The sequence below is a fragment of the Salmo salar genome, chromosome 12 (genome assembly GCF_965601325.2).
Source record: "Salmo salar chromosome 12, fSalSal1, whole genome shotgun sequence".
Taxonomy (NCBI): domain Eukaryota; kingdom Metazoa; phylum Chordata; class Actinopteri; order Salmoniformes; family Salmonidae; genus Salmo; species Salmo salar.
This window is the reverse complement of record NC_138302.1, coordinates 92510883-92527689: the sequence shown is the minus strand read 5'-3', so window position 1 is coordinate 92527689 and position 16807 is coordinate 92510883. Positions and strand designations below refer to the sequence as shown.

The 16807-nt window shown below is 41.3% G+C and overlaps 1 protein-coding gene across 1 annotated transcript; it reads right to left on the bottom strand.

The window, feature by feature from the left end:
- Positions 1–577: 577 nt before the first annotated feature.
- Positions 578–12484, bottom strand: LOC106566029 (tubby-related protein 1). The gene is made up of 13 exons (XM_082959434.1): positions 12323–12484; positions 8223–8346; positions 7810–7941; positions 7583–7702; positions 7204–7317; positions 6401–6568; positions 6218–6291; positions 5714–5881; positions 5414–5526; positions 5149–5257; positions 3645–3743; positions 2140–2311; positions 578–1865 (listed from the first exon to the last, which is right to left on the bottom strand). The coding sequence occupies exons 1-13, from the start codon at positions 12335–12337 to the stop codon at positions 1732–1734; spliced, it is 1542 nt and encodes a 513-aa protein (XP_082815560.1). The 5' UTR covers positions 12338–12484; the 3' UTR covers positions 578–1731.
- Positions 12485–16807: the final 4323 nt, after the last annotated feature.

Here is a 16807-nt window from a genome sequence, read left to right as displayed (position 1 = left end):
CGTGTGGGTAAAATAACAGCTTAATAGTTATAACTCGCTCTGTTAACTAAACATGGACACTTCAAGAAGACAACTTTCTGTTAAGTCAACTCTGAGGAAGTGTGCACATCATTGCACTGCATCTGTCCAAAAACCTTGTCTGTGATTAGCTTCATTGCCTCTGCGAGTTTGGACAACTGCCGGAGCAGGTTCGGGCAGAGAACACACCTTCCACTTGCTCTCAGGATCCTCAGCTGTCAGCCCAAACAGGTTTTTCATCCTAAATTGAAGTTTCTTCTCTCACTCCACATTTTGTAAGGCAACAACATCTGCAGAACAGTACGACTGTCTCAGAAAACTAGAAAACGAACAACTGATTAATTTGAAACCAATGTTCTCATCATAACTGCTGACATTGTGTCATAAAGCATTGTCATTCAAATGAAAGAGGTCGAATCAATGCAGGTTCCCAGGGAGCATTGAGTTGCCAATTATCTATCAAGTTAACACTAATATAGTACTGTGTCAAATGCACAGTAAACTATACAGCATAATGTTGGGTGTTTACTGTATGCAATATACATTTATCCTGTAAGAATTCATTTTAAACATGTCATACTTTATTTGCAGATGAATTCATTATTGAGCATGTTATCTTCAATTCTGCACTTTGACTTTCATTCAAGAGAAGTTCACAAGAGACTGAAATGCATTGTTTACCTTTGGAACATATATTAACTATCCTTATCAAAACAACAATGGTCCACATCAGTGCCTTATATTTGTCAATATCTGTCAATATAAGGCTCTTGTCCACATGATTCTTACAAGACAGAATCTAGCCTAAGAGAGAACATATAACTTAAAAAGGCAGGTATCAGAACAACAACAAAATTGTCACTTGAGTGGAATGTGAACAGCAAATGAGATGATTAGAGAAACACTTGTGACTGTCCACAGTCACATGGTACAAGCATATTGCCTTTATACCTCTGCCTCATAACTGTTCACAAAGAAACCTCTAATTTGTCAAATTAAGTCAATTTCATAATCTGGAAATACCACAAATAATGCATGGAAACAAACATAACCCTAAAAATAATAAGAACAAGTAGGCCTAAATAAATATACTTTGACATATTTTGAAATTAATTTTCTATAAGTCCACGTAGACACAGTTTTGTTTTACCAATATATAAAAAAATTTACAAATAGATTCATTTTTTACCAACACATTACTGTATTTGTATTCCAAATTAAACGCAACAGAATGAATGAATAATGGGCATGTACTATGCTATAAAAGCATTGATGTAGGTGGAAAATAGGCTTTCACTCTTCAGATGTCACTTTCATCCCCCAATTGGTCCACATCCCCCTACACTGAAATGGTGTAATGCCAATGCCAAAGCACCAAAGCTCCAGTGCTCAGACTTGCATGGTGCATCAGCATCCCCTCACGTCCGTCACTGCACTCAAGGATCACCAATTGGTCAAAAATAATCTTGTTCCCTGAAAAGCTCATGATTATCATTGCAATGAGACACAAACAAACAAAACAATCCCGAGGCAGTCCATGTGATATGAAATACACTTGGACCCCCATCTCATCTAGGACTTCCGTTCTTTTATGTGCCTTGCACTGATGTTGAGTAATGGTGAAGGAAATTCTTGTTTCTGGTAGTTGACATCTGTATGCCAATAACGAGTTGCAGCAGCTTGAGGAGGCACCAGAGCCTAAATGGTTTCCTCTTATTCACAGGTTATTTTGCCATCGAAGCTTGATAGAGCGATGGCAAAGGCCTGCACTGCACACATAGGGTAGCTATAGTCCAGAGTGAAGGCATCGTCTGCTACTCGTCCAAACTGCATCACAATATAGTCCACTAGAATAAGAAAATAAAGAAAATATTTTAAACACACAAAAAAACATTTAACATTTACATTTTTAACAGGAAAATGGCAAATTACATTTTAGCTAAAAACTCTCAGAAAATATACTGTATTTGGGAGTTTTGTGACTTTATTCAACCTTATTCAACTTGTTTTATTCTTAGACTTTTGTTCACCTGTATTATTTATGATATGTACTAGAAATAAACAATATGTAAATAATGTAATGATTGCGGATGAGAATTTTTGGTTTGAGTCTCTTCTCACAATCCTTGCTGTGGACGATCTGAAAGTTCTTGATGGAGGCCTGTGTGACCCTGCCGTTGAAGTTCAGCACATGGGACGCCGTCTCCTCATTCCACGTGGGGGTCTTGTTGTGGAGTTCGATTAGATTGTCCAACTTTCTATTCTGGAACTTCATCAGTAAACCATCGTTGTCCTGAAGAAATGGGGGTGGAATAAACGCAGCAACATTAGCTAGGTCGTTCCATGAAATTAGTGCCTTTTGCCTCCCATTTATATTTTAAGTAGAAATTTTGCACAAATATAGAATTTCAAAAGCCTGTTATATTCAGTTAAGTGTCCTTTAATATAGACCACAAAATTCAAAAATGTTTAAAGCCCGAGTTATTTTGTTGCTTTGACACAGTCATTTCTGAAGATTATTTATTTCACGTGATTAGTGATTTATTTACGTCTGTCCCTCATTTTAAGGTCAACCCTGTTACGTGAACTGAGCTCCCATTTTAACATGGTGAAACTTCCTTTTGAAATATTTTTTTTCAAAAGAAACATTTATCATCTAATAGTGAAATCATAGAGTAAAAGCAGGTGAGCTGGTTGTACTCTTTTTGGCCATTTTCTGGTGGAAAACTGGGCGGGTCGAGCATAACACGTCAACACTGTTACCCATAGATAGATGTAACCGATGTGAAATGGCTAGCTAGTTAGCGGTGGTGCGCGTTAATAGCGTTTCAATCAGTGACGTCACTCTCTCTGAGACCTTCAAGTAGTTGTTCCCCTTGATCTGCAAGGGCCGCGGCTTTTGTGGCGTGATGGGTAACGATGCTTCGTGGGTGTCAGTTGTTGACGTGTGCAGAGTGTCCTTGGTTCGAGCCCAGGTAGGGGCGAGGAGAGGGACGGAAGCAATACTGTTACATAGACAGGCTAGAATGTAAAAAAAATCATAATTGTGACGCTTAAATTCAATTACCTCTTCCTTTTGTACACAACAAGCTTCCATTCTCCATGTCACAAGGGGATTTATGGATGATTTAAGATGATATAATCAACCCTGTTACGGTCAACCCTGTTACAGTCAACCAGGTTACGGTCAACACTGTTACGGTCAACCCTGTTTCGGTCAAACCTGTTTCGGTCAACCCTTTTACTTTATTTAGCACTTATTACTAAGCACTTACTATAGTCACATTTTTATTTAACATCTTGAAATAGGAAAATATGTATTTTATGAAGTTGAACATGTGGTCTTTATGACAGAATGTTAAAATTAGGTGACATCAAGTAATTGTTTTACCAAGTTACACATCTCAAAAAGCACCAAATTGGTGGAATGACCCAGCTGGTCACAATAACAATATGGATAATGAGGAATAAGGTGATAAAATCATCAGATATACTGTACCATATTGTATGTAGCTTACACAGCATGTAACGTCCTACAAAGACGAAATCATGATGAACAGCACTGCTGTTCTGTCCTCATCCATAACTCTGACAGAATGACATCTGTATAACACCGGTTTGCTTACACTGCGAGGTCGGATGGGTACTCGTTCACTGTTCTTGCCCATCCCTGGGATGATAACGGTCAACCTTCTGGGACCCTTCATTCCCAAGACATTTGTTTCCTATACCCAAAGGTCAGAGAGATAAGAAGCGGAATTAGGAATGACATTTTTAGGGAAGTTGGATTCCATCATAGATCAATTTAAACAAAGATTTTGTAATAAAAATCTAATAATGAACAGTCTATGAACTCCATTGAACAAAAAATATAAATGCAACATGTAAAGTGTTGGTCCCATGTTTCATGAGCTGAAATAAAAGATCCCAGAAATGTTCCATACGCACTAAAAGCTTATTTCTCTCAGATTTTGTGAACAAATTTGTTTACATCCCTGTTAGTGAGAATTTTTCATTTACCAAGATAATCCATCCACCTGACAGGTGTGACATTCCAAGAAGCTGATTAAACAGCATGATCATTACACAGGTGCACCTTGTGATGGGGACAATAAATGGTCACTCTAAAATGTGCAGTTTTGTCACACAACACAGTTTTGAGGGAGCGTGCAATTGGCATGCTGGCTCATGGAATATTCACCAGAGGTGTTGCCAGAGAATTTAGTGTTCATTCCTGTACCATAAGCTGCCTCCAACATCGTTTTAGAGAATTTGGGAGTATGTCCAACCGTCGACCACGTGTATGGCGTTGTGTGGGCGAATGGTTTGCTGACATCAACGTTGTGAACAGTGTGCCCCATGGTGGGTTGTGGGGTTCTGGTATGGGCAGGCATAAGCTACAGACAACAAACACAATTGCATTTTATCGATTGCACAGAGATACCGTGACGAAATCCTGAGGCCCATTGTCGTGCCATTCATCTGCCGCCATCAGCTCATGTTTCAGCATGATAAGGGACGGTCCACTTCGCAAGGATCTGTACACAATTCCTGGAAGCTGAAAATGTCCCATGTCTTCCATGGCCTGCATACTTACCAGACATGTCACCAATTGAGCATGTTTGGGATGCTCTGGATCAATGTGTACAACGGCGTGTTTCAGTTCCCGCCAATATCCAGCATATTCACACAGCCATTGAAGAGGAGTGAGACAACATTCCACAGGCCACAATCCACAGCCTGATCAACTCTATGTGAAGGAGATGTGTCACGCTGCATGAGGCAAATGGGGGTCACACTGGTTTTCTGATCCAGGCCCCTACCTTTTTTTTAAGGTATCTGTGACCAAAAGATGCATATCTGTATTCCCAGTCATGTTAAATCCATAGATTAAGGCCTAACGAATTTATTTCAATTGACTGATTTCCTAATATGAACTGTAACTCAGTAAAATCTTTGAAATTGTTGCATATTGCGTTTATATTTTTGTTCAGTATACTTATAGCCCCTTTACAAACACCTTGTAACCCATTTTACTATACCATAATAATTAGCAGTTTATAAAATACTTATTAACCCTGTGGAAAAACCTTTATAAATGGTTCATTAATGTACATTTCAAAGCCTTACGTAAATAATGGCTGCTAATTCTTGGCGAGCGTTGGACATGTCTGGTAGAGCTCTGTCTGGGTGCAGTGCATTATCAAACACTGTGAACTTCGTGCCCAAGTAGTTGGACCTATGGAGTGTAAAGAATCACTCCGTGAATTACACAAGCTTAAAGAATCGCTCCATGAATTACACAAGTTTATGAAATGCCTGATTACAGTTGCAATAAAAAACATGTTTTATGGAAATGTTACAGTTTGATCTATGAATGTAGGTTACAGCATACCTCAACTTTCCAATGAAATTTTCTCCACCCCGAGACAAGTCTGTGGGGTCTATGGAGATAAGGTAATTGGAGGTTGTGCTTTTCTTTCGTTTTCTCCCAGCCAGTAGAAAGACCTGTAAAAACACATAATTAATCCCTTGGACAATGATTCCTCAAATGAATATCATGCTGTATCACAAGTCCACAACTTGGTTTTATGCTCGTTGGCTCCATCTCGGATTGGTTTCAAAATGAATCTCAAATCTCTAAAGCTGTGTGTGACAGTAAACCCCCTAAACCTGTCCTCTGAGAGTGCCTCACCTTCTTTTCATTGTCCAGGTGGAGATAGTATGTGGGGTATAGGCCTTTGTCCAAGCCCCTCTGGTCCCGGGTCACCTTGCATTTGACAGTCACCCCCTGCTGGGCTGGCTGCAGAACAAACTCCTCCAGGCTGTCAAACTCAATGTCCGGGGACGGAGGCCTCTCCTCCTGGAAAGAATATGGTTATAAGCTTATCAGCATCTTTAACCAATGTTCATTTGGGGACCTTTTAGGTTAATTTATACATAATACTTTATCAGAGGATTTCAGAATTGTATACCCCACCCTCCATCACTGTGGCAAGACTGTGACCTAGCTAACTAAACAGTCTATGACCTAGCTAACTAAACAGACTATGACCTAGCTAACTAAACAGACTATGACCTAGCTAACTAAACAGACTATGACCTAGCTAACTAAACAGACTATGACCTAGCTAACTAAACAGACTATGACCTAGCTAACTAAACAGACTATGACCTAGCTAACTAAACAGACACAAACCTTTTTCTTCTTCCCTTTTCCCTTTTTCTTTTTTCCTTTTTCTGCCTCGGAGTCAGAATCATCACTGTCTGATGCTTTGGCTGGTAGAAAATAGAACGTTAGGGAAATATCAGACAACTTTATTTTACTGACCAGCAGGAATACGGTCAAACATCGGAGCTGTATTTAATTATAACAGAAAACACTTGCCTTTCTTCTTCTTCTTCTTGTCCTTGTCTTTGTCCTTGTCTTTGTCCTTGTCCTTTTCCCCCCCTGCTGAGAACATGGATGCTGGGTTGGCGTTCTCCTTCTTCTTTGATTTTGACTTGCTGGACTTGGTTTCTGGTTCGCTGTCTTCACTATCTGATTTGGCTGGTTTAAGAGAATACACTTCAGGTTATGATCGTATCACAGTGCACCTACAGTGCTTTACCAATGGTACTGTGACACTGCAGTATGTGCTCTTGCAAAAGGGGTGTCACGCCCTGACCTTAGATTGCCGTTTGTTTTCTCTATTTTGGTTAAGTCAGGGTGTGATTTGGGTAGGCATTCTAGATTTTGTAGTTCATTTCTATGTTTTCTATTTCTTTGTGTTGAGCCGAAGTATGGTTCCTAATCAGAGGCAGCTGTTTATCGTTGTCTCTGATTAGGAATCATACTTAGGCAGCCCTTTTTCCACTTTCAGTGGTGGGATCTTGTTTTTGTATTGCTCAGTGAAGCCTGCAGAACGTGACGTTCGTGTTTTTTTGTTTATTATTTTTGTATAGTGTTCTGAGTATAATAATAATAATAAATATTTATCACGAGCACTCAACACGCTGCACCTTGGTCTACTCCTTACGCCAAACGTCACAAGGGGTGTGAGACTTCCGATGTTGGAGATGTTTAGACACAAATCATACATGACGATGGGTTATTGATTCTCAACCACAAAGTCAATCATTATCCCTAAAGTTGCAGCAGTTTAAAATGAGTACTTAAAGCTATAGTGTTAAGGCTTACTGTACCTTTCTTCTTGCTCTTGGAGTCTGACTTATCCTTATCTCCATTTACAGAGAACAGAGAAGCTGGTTCCTTTTTCTTGGTGTCTTTCTTTGTTTTTTTGTCAGACTCTTTGTCATCTGAAAAAAGACGTGAGACGAAAATACTTCTATTAGTGATGCTATTTTGTTTGTATGTTTTGCACACTGTCTTGTTGTGTAATCTGCAACAGCTTGTTAGGTGATGACAGCATAAGGCTGTGGCCTTCCGCCTCGTGTGCAGGACTAGTGTTTCCTTTCACTCAACATTACAATTCAATCTCCTACCTAATCCTCTTAAAACAGGTCTTATTCTTGTTGTCTACTAACTCCTTTAAGAAAATTGCTTTCCTATACATCTGCCCACCTTTAGCTTTGGATTTCTTCTCTTTGCCATCTTTGTCAGAACCTTCCTTTGTGGTCTTTTTTTTTGTCTTCTTTTGTGGAGTCTCTTCCTCATCATCGTCATCATCTTCTGTATCTGAACCTTGGGCAGAAAAGAAGAGTACATTTTATTGGGTTTTGCAGAAGTTTTGATGCTGTAACATGCAGTTCACCTTGAGCATAATACCAGTTATGTTTCTGACTGCTCACCTTTCTTTTTCTTTGGCACACTTTTTGTTTTCTTCTTTGGCTCGTCTTTCTCTTTTTCTATCCCTTTCCCTTTGTCTTTTTCTTTTTCATTTTTTTCTTCATCTGCTTTCTTTTTCTTTACCTTTTTTCCATCTATTTGACAAACGTAATGAAAAGAAACAACATCGTTAAGAAGATTGAAAGAGGGATGACCTCCAAAGAAATGTAATGTTTTGATATATTTATTCTTTACATTTTTAAGCCGCTCACTCTATCTCAGATAAAAATGATTTGTTTAAGAATCAACATTTTGGCAGCAAGTTGACTTCGCCTGGGTTCTCGGACAGTCTGTTTGCTGCCAAAATATTGGTGATCTTTTACACAATAATTTCCATATATCTCTTTGGAAGATATCTCATCTGAACTGTCCGTACTTTGAACTGCAGGACTCTCCTCTTCAGACAGGTCATCGCTCTTCTTGCTCTTGGTCTTTTTGGGCTTTGCGTCGACACCATTGGTGGCTGAGCTCGCTGTCTCTGCCTTCTTCTTCTTTGGCTTCTAGAAAACATTATCTATAGGAAGAAGAGTCAGGTATGAGATGAGGAGAGGAGAGAGGGTCAGACACCAGAGACAGATGACACAGATATGAAGTAAGGAGAAAATCCTAATTTCAGATCTACATTGCCTTCAGAAAGTGTTGACTTACCCCTTGACTTATTCCACATTTTGTTGTGTTACAGACTGAATTCAAAATTGATTAAATATATGTTTTTTCACAACCATCTATACACAATACCCCATAATGAAATAGTGAAAACATGTTTTTAGAAAATGAAGCACATTTATTGAAAAAGAAAAACAGTCATATCTAATTTACATAAATATTCACACCCATGAGTCAATACTTTGTAGAAGAACCTTTGGCAGTGATTACAGCTGTGAGTCTTTCTGGGTTAGTCCCTTGATTTTCCAACATTTGCACATTATAATTATCAAAGTTATTCAAGCTCTGTCAAATTGGTTATTGATCATGGCTAAACAACCATTTTCAGGTCTTGCCATAGATTTTCAAGTTGATTTAAGTCAAAACTGTAACTCGGCCACTCAGGAACATTCCCCGCCTTCTTGGTAAGCAACTCAAGTATAGATTTGGCCTTATGTTTTAGGTTATTGTCCTACTAAACGGTGAATTCATCTCCCAGTCTCTGGTGGAAAGCAGACTGAACAGGTTTTCCTCTAGGATTTTGCCTGTGCTTAGCTCCATTCCGGGTTCTTTTTTATCCTGAAAAACTCCCCAGTCCTTCACGATTACAAGCATACCCATAACATGATGCAGCCACCACTATGCTTGAAAATATAGAGTGTGGTACTCAGTAATGTGCTGTATTGGATTTGCCCCCAACATAACGCGTTGTATTCAGGACAAAAAGTTAATTGCTTTGCCACATTTTTTGCAGTATTACATTAGCGCCTTGTTGCAAACAGGATGCATGTTTTGGAATATTTGTATTCTGTACAAATATACTACTTCCTTCTTATCACTCTGTCAATTAGGTTAGTATTGTGGAATAACTACAATATTTTTAATCATCCTATCACAACCATTAAACTCTGTAACTCTACCTTTTGCATGAAGCATGCATTTATGTCAATGGGCACTGGTGTAAAGTACTTAAGTAAAAATACTTTAAAGTACTGCTTAAGTAGTTTTGGGGGTATCTGTACTTTATCTGTACTTTTACTTCACTAAATTCCTCAAGAAAATAATGTACTTTTTACTCCATACATTTTCCCTGACATCCAAAAGTTATTGTTACATTTTGAATGCTTAGCATGACAGGAAAATGGTCCAATTCAAGAGAACATCCCTGGTCATCCCTACTACCTCTGATCTGGCAGACTCACTAAACACACATGCTTTGTTTGTAAATTATGTCTGACTGTTGGAGTGTGCCCCTGGCTATCCGTAAAATAAAAAATACAATAAAAAATGGTGTCTGTGATTTATTTCGTATTCAAGGCACACTTAACCAGCATGGCTACCACAGCATTCTGCAGCGATACGCCATCCCATCTGGTTTGCGCTTAGTGGGACTATTATTTGTTTTTCAACAGGACAATGACCCAACACACCTCCAGGCTGTGTAGGGGCTATTTGACCAAGAAGGAGAGTGATGTAGTGCTGCATCAGAAGACCTGGCCTCCACAGTCACCTGACCTCAACCCAATTGAGATGGTTTGGGATGAATTGGACCACAGAGTGAAGGAAAAGCAGTCAACAAGTGCTCAGCATGTGTGGGAACTACTTCAAGACTGTTGGAAAAGCATTCCAGGTGAAGCTGGTTGAGAGAATGTCAAGAGTGTGCAAAGTTGTCATCAAGGCAAAGGGTGGCTACTTTGAAGAAACTCAAATATACATTTTTATTTTGGTTACTACATGATTCCATATGTGTTATTTCATAGTTTTGATGTCTTCACTATTATTCTACAATGTAGAAAATAGTACAAATTCAAAAAAAGCTGGAATGGGTAGGTGTGTCCAAACCTTTGACTGGTACTGTATATTGGTCGATTTCTTTTGTAAAATTAACCAACAAGCTATCTACCTTTGATAAGCAGCTAGCTGGTGGCTTGCTAGCTAGTTAGCTCCCATGCCAATTTCAAGTCTTTCTAAACTAATATCTGACTAACTCAGAAATATGATGAAAGTTAACTGGCAAGTGCATCATGCTTTCTGACATTATGTTAGCTAGCTGTCCCCAGTTAGATAATGTGTTTTCACTTATTGCATATGCATGTACTTTTTCCCACCACTGGAAATGTGTGCTTAGGAGCATGATGATTTTAGTGACTTACCATTCAAAAGACAGTGGAATGTGCAAGCAGAAAGGTATGGAGACAGAAACAAGTCAAGCACTGTACATTTCAAATCACACTACTATAAATACAGTACACTTGATTATCCAAAAATGCATATTTTCTTAGTACAGAGTTTCAAGACATTCTCTTAAAACTGATTTGCTTTCAAAAAGGAAATAGTAATCAATCCATTAATATCTTCATTTGGAACAGATAATAATCATTAGAATATTCAAGTTCATTTATTTTATGTAACCTGTCCTAATGACACAGTGACCTAACAAACTGGTCAGGACTGAGAAAATCACAGTCAGCTGCCTCAGTCACGTGAACATGTTGCATCACATCCAGTGTTACAGAGGTTATGTAGTTGTATATTAGTTGTAGTAATAGTGTTTTAGAGATTTACATATCAACTGCGCAAGGCTGTTCTGGAAAACAAGTATAGAAAGTAATGGCTCTGGACTTTTAAATCAATACAAATGTAATTGAAATTGGGCAGATGTTTTACTTGCATTCTTAAAATCACTCTTGTGCAGTTGGAAGTGCACTGGACAACCCAACTCTATTCAAACACAAGCACATACAGCTTCTCTCCCAATTAGTCCCATGTCCCACAGTAACCAGACAGTTGTCCCACTACATGAGCCTTGATCTGGTATTATGTGAAACAACCTCCCAGAAATCCCTTTCAACACAACACACCACAAAACAACACACCACAACCCAGCATCCCAAGACACCGAGAATAAGAAGGATGTCAGCCACTGTGATCCTGCTGGTCATTTGAACACTGACTGACGGGGTGCAGCGATGGATGTCCATGGTAATCCGATTAAGATGTGGCTCTATTTCTGTCCTCACCTTAGACAAGCTGTCACTTGAGTAATGGCAGCCTATAGGCAAAGCCGTCAGGCAATTGTGAGGGGGGAAACCGATGACCGAATTCAAAATCATTGCATCAACTGCATCAAAATGTTTAAGGAAACAATATTTTTCATATTTTTGTATCCTTCAGATGGGTAAATCCTTCCCCCTCAGTTTTAATGGACATGAGGCCTCTGACAGTGGGGCAGAGAAGGAAGAGGCAAATTATCCACTCTCATCTTACCACCTGTGGGTTTTTCAACATGACGTGATAGCCAAGGACAACCACAGTCCATTAACAACACTTTTTCTGAAATAAATCTGGGTAGTATGTCCATAAAATAGGAAGAGAGACATGATTGGTTGTTTCGTGAATGACAGACAACATAGAACCCCCTCCCAAGTCTTTCCCACACTACAGCACAATTATCCCAGAACCTCCACACAACTCAGTGGCTAATTCCACATAACCAGCACTACTATGCACAACAGGCCAGGCTGGGGGAAATCATCTACAACTGTACAACTGTAACAATACCTAGTTAAATAAACTTGCCTGGTTAAATAAAGGTTAAATAAAACATTTAAATAAAAAAATAACTGTAACAATACCACAGCAGCATTCTGTTGTAATAATCTGATTACTGGTCAACTGGTCTGATATCCAGTGAATTGTCTAACGATCTAAACACCATGATGGTATATCTGAATCAAAATGCTACATAAAGAAATGCTCATCACCATTATTCCTTCTCTCACATCCTTTCAACAACAAAAGCTCTTCAAAACTCAGTTTCTATAACGTTACCTTCTCTGCAGACATGGTGTGGCCAGTGACTTCGGCTCTAATAAACTACAAACTCCTCTTTACCGAAAACGTTATTAGTAAAAAGAAACACAAAAGGAGGCAATTCAACACAATGGAGGTTAATTAAGAGAGTGAGGAGCCTTGAACTGAATGATTCACCATCAGCAGAAAGTTGCTAATAGGATTTATGTGTAAAGCCATCTGTTCTTCAGAGACACGTCAACAGGACGAACCAACATGGCGTGGGACTAGGGGTGAGGAGTGTGTTACGAGTACACAGAGGACAAGCACAGGTCCACTATATACATCTTGACACCCCCCTCCTGGATGTCATGGTCGATGTGACTCATAACCAACCAACTGTGTCTTGAATACAACAATTTATGCTCACATGACCAAAAAAAGTGGCACAAATAGACATGTAGATGGACAGCTAGTGTCTTAACAATGGACAAAAAAGGCACGCCCAGCTACCTAGATGTGGTTTTTGTTATGGTGGACTTTTACCTTCTGTGGAGTGGACTCATCTTGAGACCTGTGGAATACATTTTGAAATAGCATGAGACTTTTTAATAGTTATTTTACTCAGACACTCGTTCTGGCAAGACAGAAATGACATTGTGTTGAATAGAGCTGACAGTATTCATTATTCTTCATGATAGAGTGTGATGTCTGTTCTATAAAATGTATATCTATAGAATTGCACTCTCCAGAACACATCCCAGCAGAGGTTGGTTTGTGCCATTATTATTATTGGTCTGCCCAACGCATCACCGGGGGCACACTGCCTGCCCTCCAGGACACCTACAGCACCCGGTGTCACAGGAAGGCCAAAAAGATCATCAAGGACATCAACCACCCGAGCCACGGCCTGTTCACCCCGCTACCATCTAGAAGGCGAGGTCAGTACAGGTGCATCAAAGCAAGGACCGAGAGACTGAAAAACAGCTTCTATCTCAAGGCCATCAGACTGTTAAATAGCCATCACTAGCCGGCTACCACCCGGTTACTCAACCCTGCACCTTAGAGGCTGCTGTCCTATGTACATAGACATGGAATCACTGGCCACTTTAATAATGGAACACTAGTCACTTTAATAATGTTTACATTTAGCTTTACTCATTGCATACGTATATGCTGTATTCTTTTCTACTTTATTTTAGTCAATGTCACTTCAACTGCTCGTCCTAATATATGTAGTGCATTCGGAAAGTATTCAGATCCCTTTACATTTTCTACATTTTGTTACGTTACAGCCTTGTTCTAAAATGGAGTAAATAAAATATAAAAAATCCTCATCAATCTACACACAATATCCCATAATGACAAAGCGAAAACAGTTTTTTTGAATTTTTTGAGTATTAAAAATAAAAAACTGAAATACCTTATTGTAACGTACAACAGGTCAGCCACCAGGGGGAGACTCGTCAAGGCTTGGTGACAGACGGAGTATACATCACGAGGTGATGACTCCCTCTGCTGGACGTGCCAGGTCTCGATGGGCTCTCCGGCCAGGACTAATTGGGGCTGATTGTGGTTGGTGAGTAATCAAGGGCTGATTGCTCACCAGCTGGACGGGTCCTATAAAGCGGCCAGAAGGGCAGCACACGGGAGAAGGGACTGGGGAAAGAAAAGTTACTACTGTAAAGTTGGGGACGGTTCCAGAGGTAAAAGGAAGGAGTTCAGTTTTTGCTCCCCACGGGATACAGCAAGACCCAGAGCCCAGAGCCCGGAGAGGGTCTCATGGGGGAGACCTATTCTTTTATTTTGTTTTGTTATTCAAATAAACACCCTTGAAACCGAGCTAATCCTACTCTGTCCGTGTCTGATCTGTGTAAACGTTTTGATCAAACCCCCTGGTCTGCCACAAGTGGTGGAGAATGCGGGCAATCTGATAACTTGGTCAGATCAGGGTTGACGTTTACGTAGCATCATCATGGACGAGTAGATAGCTCAGTTCGTCCAGGCCCAACAAGCACAACAGGCGGATCAGGAAAGAACGCTGGAGGAACAGCGGCTACAAAATGTCCGCCTCGTTGAGGAAATCAGGAAGCTACAAGGAGGAGCATCTACTGAATCACATTCAAACCAGTTTTTAATCAAGCTAAGGGAAGATGATAACATCGAAACATACCTCTGTACGTTTGAATGGACAGCGCTACGGGAAGGATGGCCATCGCAGAAGTGGGAAAGTCTGCTGGCCCCGTTCCTCTCTGGGAATGCCCAAAAGGTGTATTGGGACCTGAACAATGAACAGGTGGATAACTATGACGGCATGGCTCCTAACCGTTGTATCCACCCTCTCTAATCCTAGACAAAGTGGTCCTGGATTGCTTCTTGCGTGCACTACCCCCCGACATGAAGAGGGCAGTGAGTCTATGCGCGCCCCAGACCTTGCAGGCCCTCCTGGAAGCAGTGGAGATGCATCAGAACACTCAGGCCCTGCTGAGTGGGAGCCAGGCCGAGTCGGCGACCCATTTGAGGGGACGGAAGGACAGCCCCACTGCTGTGTACCCTGAACTAACAGTCAGCAGGGCCAAAGGACCGCAAACCCGTGGAGAGACGGCTGGGGTAGGGCCGACCCGCCACCGACGACCCCAGGTAGATAGAGACCAAAGAAGGTGTTTTGGGTGTGACGCCCGGGGGCAAATTGCCTGGAATTGCCCGGCTCGAGAGGAGTCGATGCCATCAGCAAGTCCCAGAGGTGAGGTGGTGAACTACATAGTGAACTACAGGTGGGTCATGCCGCACGACCCTCATTGAACACCACATCCATACCCGGCCCGGGGAAACGGTACGAAAGAGGCCATATCGGATTCCTGAGGCCCGAAGGAAGGCCGTGAAGCAGGAAGTGGAGGCTATGCTGAGGATGGGGGTTGTTGAAGAGTCCAACAGTGCATGGTGCAGCCCCATCGTGTTGGTGCCCAAACTGGACGATAGCCTGTGCTTCTGTAATGATTTCCGGGGTGTGAACGACATCAGCTTGTTCGACGCCTACCTCATGCCGAGGTTGGACGAGCTCATTGATCGATTGGGAAAGGCCCGGTACATCACGAGGCGATGGCTCCCTCTGCTAGACATGCCAGCTCTCGATGGGCTCTCCGGCCAGGACTAATTGGGGCTGATTATGGTTCATGAGTAATCAAGGGCTGATTGCTCACCAGCTGGATGGGTCCTATAAAGCTGCCAGAAGGGCAGCACACGGGTGAAGGGATTGGGGGAAGAAAGGTTACTCCTGTATAGTTGGGGACGGTTCCAGAGGTAAAAGGAGGGAGTTCAGTTTTTGTTCCCCACGGAATACAGCAAGACCCGGAGCCCAGAGACGGTATCCCGGAGAGGATCTCATGGGGGAGACCTATTCTTTTATTTTGGTTTGTTATTCAAATAAACACCCTTGAAACCGAGCTAATCCTACTCTGTCCGTGTCTGATCTGTGTAAACATTTTGACCAAACCCCCTGGTCTGCCACATTATTTACATAAGTATTCAGACCCTTTGCTATGAGATTCGAAAATTGAGCTCAGGTGCATCCTGTTTCCATTGATCATCATTGAGATGTTTCTACAACTTGATTGGAGTCCACCTGTGGTAAATTCAATTGATTGGACATGATTTGGGAAGGCACACACCTGTCTATATAAGGTCCCATGAGGTCGAAGGAATTGTCCGTAGAGCTCCAAGACAGGATTGTGTCGAGGCACAGATCTAGGAAAGTGTACCAAAACATTTCTGCATCATTGAAGATCCCCTAGAACACAGTGGCCTCCATCGTTCTTAAATGGAAGAAGTTTGGAACCACCAAGACTTGTCCTAGAGCTGGGCACCTGGCTAAACTGAGCAATAGGGGGAGAAGGGCCTTGGTCAGGGAGGTGACCAAGAACACAGTGGTCAATCTGATGGAGCTCCAGAGTTCCTCTGTGGAGATGGGAGAACCTTCCAGAAGGACAACCATCTCTGCAGCACTCCACCAATCAGGCCTTTGTGGTAGAGTGGCCAGACAGAAGCCACTCCTCAGCAAAATGCACATTACAGCCCACTTGGAATTTGACAAAAGGCACCTAAAGACTCTCAGACCATGAGAAACAAGATTCTCTGGTCTGATGAAACCAAGATCGAACTCTTTGGTCTGAATGCCAAGCGTCATGTCTGGAAGAAACCTGGCACCATCCCTACGGTGAAGCATCGTGGTGGCAGCATCATGCTGTGGGGATATTTTTCAGCGGCAGGGTCTGGGGGACTAGTCAGAATCGACGGAAAGATGAGCAGAGCAAAGTACAGAGAGATTCTTGATGAAAACCTGCTCCAGAGTGCTCAGGACCACAGACTGGGGCGAAGAGTCACCTTCCAACAGAACAATGATCCTAAGCATTTTTACATTTACATTTACGTCATTTAGCAGACGCTCTTATCCAGAGCGACTTACAAATTGGTGCATTCACCTTCTGATATCCAGTGGAACAACCACTTTACAATAGTACATCTATA

Bases quoted from the DNA above. Each gene is read 5' to 3' on its own strand.
- LOC106566029 (XM_082959434.1), bottom strand. The intron at 7,942-8,222 runs GTACGGACAGTT...TTTGTCAAATAG, and splicing joins GGAGAGTCCTGCAGTTCAAA to ATGGAAAAAAGGTAAAGAAA. The intron at 5,882-6,217 runs GTTTGTGTCTGT...TATTCTTTCCAG, and splicing joins GAAAAGGGAAGAAGAAAAAG to GAGGAGAGGCCTCCGTCCCC.